The sequence below is a fragment of the Ailuropoda melanoleuca genome, chromosome 8, assembly GCF_002007445.2.
Source record: "Ailuropoda melanoleuca isolate Jingjing chromosome 8, ASM200744v2, whole genome shotgun sequence".
NCBI lineage: Eukaryota > Metazoa > Chordata > Mammalia > Carnivora > Ursidae > Ailuropoda > Ailuropoda melanoleuca.
This window is the reverse complement of record NC_048225.1, coordinates 44,011,828-44,019,832: the sequence shown is the minus strand read 5'-3', so window position 1 is coordinate 44,019,832 and position 8,005 is coordinate 44,011,828. Positions and strand designations below refer to the sequence as shown.

Below are 8,005 nucleotides of genomic sequence, written 5' to 3'. Positions count from 1 at the left end.
CGCTCCCGGAGCTCCCTTCTCAGCCTGCTGTCTCAAGCGTGCGGGTCCGCGGTCTGTCCACTCCCCCTTGCAGGTGGCTACCGCTTCCCGGCGCCCTGACACGGCGGCTCCCTCCCCCTTCTGTTTAGCTTCCGATATCTGTGCGCGGTTTCACGGCTCCCCGCTTCGTACCTCGATACTCAGCGCTGGAGATGTTCATTTGTAGAGATCCAGATGTATCTTCCTGCGTCTCAGGCTGATTCCGTGGATATTCCTGCTGGTCTGGTACCTATCCAGCTCAACTCAGGGGACCGGCTGAAAAAGGTGTCCCCTACTCCTCCGCCATCTTAACCTCCCTCCTCCAGTTTGTTGCTTAACTGTTAGTTCAGTTGTTCTTTCAGGTACTATCCTACTGCATGATTTTTACTGATTTATACAAATATAGAGGATTATGGAGAACTAACCAATAGTTTATCTGCCCATAAAATTTGGCCCCTTTGTGACTGAATACGACTAAATGGTGAAGTCAACAATAAAATGATCTGAACGTAGTTAAGATGATTAAAAATGCATCTGTAGATCAAATATATTTCAAATATACGCACTCAATATATAATAAAGACTGTTCCAGATACTGTTCTGAGCATATTACATTTATGTCTCTCAACAATCCTATAAGGCAAGGACTTGCTAATGAGAAAACTGAGGCACAGAGAAATTTTTGTGATTTTCCCAGAGCAAGTGGCAGAATTGAGATTCGATTTCAGATGTCTCCTTCAGATCCTTGATCTTAATCTACATAATGCCTGACGCTCACACATGTGAAAGAATTTTCCCGTTTATCTGGCTATTTTAGCATATCTTTAGCTTCTGATAATCCGCTGTTGTGCAACCTGGGCTGTATACTGGAGTGTCCTGAGAAATTTTGTGAACTCCTTTGGTGCCTCAGAGATGCTTATGTAATTGACCTGCGATGTCGCCTCAGTTTCTGGATTTGTCAAAGTGTCCAGGAGATTCTAACATGGGGCCAAAGTTGAAAACCCCTGCTCCATTGTTAGTGAATTAAGCCATTAGCCAACTTCAGTTATGAGATATGTCCTGCCTTTGCTCAAATGAAATTCTGTGTCCCAGGACACGTCAGAGTTATCAGTTGCAGCTGGAATATAAAAGTTTCTGGTTCCTAGGCAATGTAGGTGCACCCTTAGTTTAATTAGTATGATTTGAAGGAAAAAAAATTATTGCAAATCTTCCAACTCTAAAGACTTAGGTAAATTTATTCTTAACATATTTTTAAGTTATTTCTGTCTGTCTTTATGATCTATAAGATTTTTCTTAATTTCTCTTCAGTTATGCCCTTTAGTTACTGAATGTGGAATTTGTAACGTGGTATCCATAGAAAAGTACCTCACAGACAAATACGATCTTTCACCCATTATAAAGTTCCTTTGGGGAAAATTATAAACAAACAAGAATTGAAAATGAATGTACATTTTATGAACCTACTGATGAAGTAATGCTTTTCCTGCTTTCTTCATCTAAAATGCCTTTCTCCAGGAGACTGTCTAGCTACCCTGAAACTATTTGCTATTAATTTGTAAATACGCATATTGTTATTATTGACATGCAGAAGTCTTCCAAATTAAAAACGAAGCTATTCATGCTTTTGCTCTATGTTGGATTATGTCCATGACCAAAACCTTGAAAAATATTTGATCCCTGCAGTTCAGCAACCTTAATTATGGAGCAGATCACTTAATGATTGACTTCACCATGGCTATCAGATTCAGTCACAATGGAAGCCAAATTGAATGGATAACTATTGTCCAGTTCTCTAAATCACCTGTATTAGGCAGTGTGAATCAGCAAAAAAATAATATGAGAGTAAAGAATAACTGAAGCAAAAGTTCTTAGATATGTTTCCAAAGTAATTGCAAAACGTAATGTAAAATGATCAGATAGTTGATTGTGAATCTCCATGTTGCAAGTCTTCCTTACTACAGAAACTTTCTTTTAGAATGCCATACGGTTCATCGACAAGGGCAGCTACCGAGAGATCTGGGAGAATGACTGGCTGAAAAGAGAGGTAGGTGGAATTTTAAAAAACAATGTCTTCTTTCTCATTTTTTTGAACTGGAAAGGACTTTTATTTATGAGCTGAAGGCATGGGAAAAGCATAAAATTGTGACTAGCTGAGATAAAGTAAAGTTTAAGTGGAATCCTAATCTTATTATAAGCCATTACTCAATGAATGCCATCAATAATTTCAATAACCGGGAATCATTTTTGGCATCCTCATTCATGTAATATACTCAAATGTATGAAGCTTCTTTATGCCCTGAAATTGATCTGGTCTTCCTCCAGACACTACTTCCTTCTGGGCGGTGAGAGGAAGGCTAAGGGATCATTCTAACCTCATTCTCTGCTGTTTTTAAATTGCCTCTTTGGGATGACATAGTCTCCTTTGCATAAATGTTCAGTCATTTAGATTTCCTTATTTCCCCCTGCTCTTCTCCAAGACGGACCCTGTTATATGAGGAGGTGGGGCTTACATGCCCTTTTGTGGGGCATGTTATTGAAGAGGGCTCAGATCTGCGGGTTTCCTTTGGATCTTTGCTCCCTCTGCCTTTCATCTGTATAGGATGTGCTTTCGTCTGTTCCTGCACTGGTGACCTCTGAATGGACTGCTCTGGCCTTTTGGACATCGTGTTGCAGCCAACACCGAACCCACAGTTACAGCCATTTGCCAATGGTCAAGATGTCCCTGCCCACTGCAGTATCTACATTCTATCCTAGCTTGACCGTCAGGCTCTCTTCACACCTCCTTCTGGAGAATATGCAGGAACTAGTGGGCCCCGGTGTGCTGCCTTAGACTCAGCTCCACCTGTCTCCCTACACCAGCGGTGCAATACTGCTCTCGCTGAATGTGGTCATGGCAGGACTTCTAGACCTTCTTTGTTATGAGGCACTATCCTGTTTTCCTTACATTGGGCAGACTAGACCCTCTGCCTTACCTCCTCACACTCATCTACCTGGAAAACTCCCAACTGTCCTTTAGGCACAGACTTTGATGCTTAATTTCTTTCTGAATCATTTTATATTTCCCCCAGAAAGTCTTAAGTACTTTTTCCTCAGTGCTCTCTTGTTTCCTAACTCTTATTAAAATATGTTGAAATTGGCTGTTTATGCACCTGTCTCTTCATTGCACAGAGCAGGCTATGCCTTTTCGACTACATGTCTATGAGAACTAATAAATAATCTATGTTCACTAAATAGTTATTGAATGGAAGAATGTCCATGAGTATAGATATATTCATTGGAGAGATGGATCACGTACATGGCTTAGATCTTGGCTGAAGATGTGAGAGTGTGTTATTGGATAAAACAGGTAGATAATCTTTGGTCTAGATGTTACAAGGATACCACAGAAGATGTGCAAAACTCACTACTTTGAAATTCCCTTTATATCCAGACAAGTAACCTGTGCTCAGATACCATCTATGAAAGAAAACCCACTATCCTTTGAAAGAATTCACTTGAACTACACACAGCTCTTGTTAGCAAGTTATATATATTATATATATATAACATATATATATTATATATATATGTTATATATATAATATATATATAATATATATAACTTCTCAATGTACTTATTCAGCACTAACATGTGTGTTCTTGGCTCGAGACATATATTTTTATTTGCCTGCCAAATATTTCCACATGGATGTCCCAAAGGCACTTAACATACCTAAAGCAGAATTCATTAAATTTCTCATTAAATTTTCACTTCTCGCACCTCCTTTCTCACCATCTGCTCAGATACCTGAAGTAAAAATGTCACTGTCACCTTCTCTTCTCTCTTCCTTGCCCCCTATTTGGCTGAATAGAGTTGATGAATCTAGGAAACAGGGAGTTTAAAAATTAATGTGCTTTCTATGATTATCAACAATTATCTTTAAGTTGCCCCTATAAAGTCATGATGAATAGGAACTACTTCCAAAACGAATCCAGATGAATCCCTAGTTTTAAGAAGTGAATATTGATTTAAAAAACTCAAGGTGAGGGGCGCCTGGGTGGCACAGTGGTTAAGCGTCTGCCTTCGGCTCAGGGCGTGATCCCGGCGTTCTGGGATCGAGCCCCACATCAGGCTCTTCCACTATGAGCCTGCTTCTTCCTCTCCCACTCCCCCTGCTTGTGTTCCCTCTCTCGCTGGCTGTCTCTATCTCTGTCAAATAAATAAATAAATAAATAACTTAAAAAAAAAAAACTCAAGGTGAGCTTAACAGTTAAAGACTATTAGGGAGGAGTTTAATTTTGATACTTTTATTGAGTACAACAGCATAATCTTAACTATAATAATTTAACAATTCAAATCTTAAATCTTATAAGATGTCATAGATATTAGGTTCAGAGAAAATAACTGTAAAAATTTATATCTGACTGATAAGAAAGGCTCTTTTGGTGTCTTGATCCTTCCTATTAAAGCCACAAATTACATTTTGTTTCATTTTATTTTTTACTTCTCATGATTCAGTAGAAATAAAAGACAAGAAAAAAAATGTCAAGTTTAATTAAATCATGAGCAAAAAGAGCTTAGTAATAAAGGACAAATAATTTTAAGGAAATTTAATAGATTTAATTTTTCCTTATTTCAATAAGTATTTATTTTAACATTATTAAATTTACTCACAAAATTAATTAAAACCATCTCTGGTTATAAGTATTATCACAAGAATTAAAAATTGCCTGGAAATGGAATAATGTATGTCAATTAATTTCTTTGAGGAAGGTTTAGAATGAGTAACAAGGGATATTCAATAATGGAACTCCTGAAAGTATTTCTGCATTTAACTATCTTTCAACAATAACCAAAAACTTAGATCTGTGGGAAGGATATGAAACGTCCTATGCATGACTTCCATTATCCAGTTTTATTTAGCATGCTTATTAAGGAAATGAAGAAAACTGAAATTTTCAAATGACTTAGACTCACTCAACAAATAGAAAGCCAATAAAACCAAACAAAGGGATCTAAAGAGGTTAGCAATCAGAGTTTCAAGTGTGAGGAGGCATGAAGCTAACTTGGATCTTGCAGGGGAAATTTTCAAGAGCACACATTTAATTCAGAATCCTAGGTCTCTGACTTACAATAGTTTAAATTCTCGTTTACAATTTCTTAAGTACATTTCTTGCGTGTCGGGGGAGAAGCAAGGGTGGGGAGGGAACAGCAGTCTTCTGCTTCCTCCTGTTTACTTTCTTACCCTAGACATCTAAAGGTATTTATATGGCTATAAACAGGAACGAGTTTTCATTTTCCTAATATTTTGAAAGGCTGGAAAGGAGACAGTAATTGTTGAGAATCTTAGGTAGGTGTCCAAAAGGGTAAGTGATACCACAAGATACCCTTAGCTTGAAAGATTGGACTTAACTCCTCGAAAGGGCCGTTTTCATTCCCAGCTTTGGAAGGAGACCAAGCACTGTGTGTGCTGCCTCCCAAGCATGCCGAGGCCTCAGGTCAAACATTTCCAAATGTTCTATCAATTCCTTCTGTTTACAACCTATAAATATAATTTCGTTTCTCATCCTTTGACATTTGAAAATTATTAACTTTTCCTTAAGGCATTCAAGCCTGTAATCAAGCTGATTATCTCCCAACACACGAAATGCTAAAGCACCAACTCCCTGCTTTCTAATTTAGTATTACGGACTTAAATGGTTTGCTAAATAGTTTAAGGCAGGTAAATAATACATGCTCTTCTTTTGAACTCCAGGCCACCAGCAATACTTCAGCCTTTTCTATGGCACTAGTATTGTTTTATGTTACAATTATTTGTGTATTTGTTCACTGGATTGTAAACCTCTTTGAGAGAAACTCTTTCCATGCCTTACTCACTTTTGTATCCTCCTATGTCTCACATGGAACCTTGACCATAGTAGGAATTCAGGCATTTAATACATGACTTATGTGATAGACATATGTATGTGGTAATATGTGGAATGTTTCCAGATTCCAAAATATAATAAATAAATTTCAAGTCCAAATAAAAAATGTTATCTAAGTATTCATCTCAGCTACATTCTTGACAATGCCTAGCAAGAGATACTGAATCTAAACCCCTGAACCTTTTTTGTTTCATCATATTCCCTTGAGCTGCTTACTTTTCCCCGTTTATCTCTATTATTCTCGTCAGCCTACCACTTTCTCTTTTATACTTTTTTTTTAAAGATTCATTTATTTTAGAGAGAGAGGGAAAGAGAGTATGTGCAGGGAGAGGGACAGATGGAGAGGGAGAGAAAGAATCTCAAGCAGACTCCCTGCTGAGCCTAGAGCAGACACGGGGCTCCATCTCATGACCCTGAGATCATGATCTGAGCTGAAATCAAGAGTCAGATGCTTAACCAGCTGAGCCACCCAGGTGCCCCCCTTCTATACTCTTCTTCTAATTCTCCTATCGTCCTGCCCTCTCTCCCATGAGCACCTCTTGACGCAGCACTGGTAGAGCTCATGCTATCTGAGGTGGGCAGAGAGGTGAGTCGGGAGTTCTGTCTGGTAACATCCCATATATCTTTCCCACTACCCAAGCCTTTTTTAGACAAAATTTCCAAAACATACTCTTAAGGACTAATGGAAATTCCATCAATAGAAGCAAGCAAATTTTGTTCATATTTAATTAAGTTAGCCATATTTCTTTAGTAAACGTCAAACCTGTTATGTCTATCAATGACCTTCCATCACCTGCAAAATAAAAACCAGACCCTTTAGCATGATTTCCCTAATTGTCTAGTTTCTCTCCTACTTCTCCCCACTTCCACTTTGTATCTATCCACACCAAAATAATTGTGCCTAACATGTGGTTCCTTCTGCCTAGAGTGTACCCTCTTTTGTTGCCTGGAGAAGCCCAACTTGGTCTTCAAAATCCAGATTAGATGTTACCTCCTCTATTAATTCTCCCTTGCACCCTACACCAGACCAAGGGTGAACTTCCCACAGTACCTGAGCAACTTCCATTATGCTTTGATCAGGCTGCTTTTTGTTTTTATCATCACCTTCCCCATTTAACCACATTGATACGTTAATTATTCTTATTTTCATGTGCATCTCTACCTTCAGCAGATAGGTAAGTCCAGGGATGTTACTGAAGGGTAGGAAAGGACAACTCCTGCCATTCACTAATAACTGCCTAACCATGCAAACAAGTTCTGCAATCTGGAAAAGAGATCCACCTATTCCTTCTTAGAGAGGAAGGACAAAGCAAAACCAGTAATAAATAATACAGGATAGATCTTCCCCTCAGGCAAATGGACTTTAGGAGTTGAATTTCTTACAGAAGACTAGATAGAACTAAGTCAACAAGGACAAACATCCATCCATTCTCTTCTTCTACAGATTGCAAATCACAGGAAGGAAGTTGAAGAATTGGAAAATACTATTCATGAACTGGAAGAAGAAAATTTGGTGCTTATTGATCAACTATTCAACTGTAGACTTGTGGATCTCAAAATACCCAGGTGAAAGTCACTAGCGTATCTAGAAAGTAGTTGGTAAATATTTGTATCTGTAAAAAGTTGTTATTTTTAAAAAGATGTTTTAATTTTTAATGCTCTAGCTGGATGGCATTGGTTGCAAAGAAAGGAACACACAAAATGGCCAGGGTGAAGGTGTAAGATTATTACAATCGACCGTTGGTACAGTGCAAACTTTGGCTTGCTTTTCCAACAATCACTGTAGTCTTAGTAGCAAACACTTAAGAGGAACATCACAACTGCTGATCTTCAAAAACCTCCAGGTCAGCCGGGAAAATAGGCATAAAAATAAAAGCATACCAGTGCAGCAGAAGACGGATGAGGTATGGAGTTAGCTTAAAGGAGGAAGTGATCAGCTTTGTGGTAGCTTCCTGGAGGTCTTCTGGGCTTCCAGTTACCTTGTGGACTGTAACATTGTTTCCTTTGATAGTGGAAGAGTCAAACTACCTTCCAGGCAAGAGAAAATAGCCTGGCATTCCAAGTCACATTTATTCCTGCA

The 8,005-nt window shown here is 38.5% G+C and overlaps 1 protein-coding gene across 3 annotated transcripts in view; it reads left to right on the top strand.

The window, feature by feature from the left end:
- CCDC83 (coiled-coil domain containing 83) overlaps nt 1-8,005 on the top strand; it is a 50,911-nt gene that overhangs the window by 36,305 nt on the left and 6,601 nt on the right. For all 3 annotated transcript variants that reach the window (XM_034666199.1, XM_011222449.3, XM_019797590.2), the window contains 2 exons: nt 1,994-2,062; nt 7,370-7,491. In XM_034666199.1, the coding sequence (XP_034522090.1) occupies nt 1,994-2,062; nt 7,370-7,491 (191 nt within the window). The remainder of the gene's footprint in view (nt 1-1,993; nt 2,063-7,369; nt 7,492-8,005) is intronic.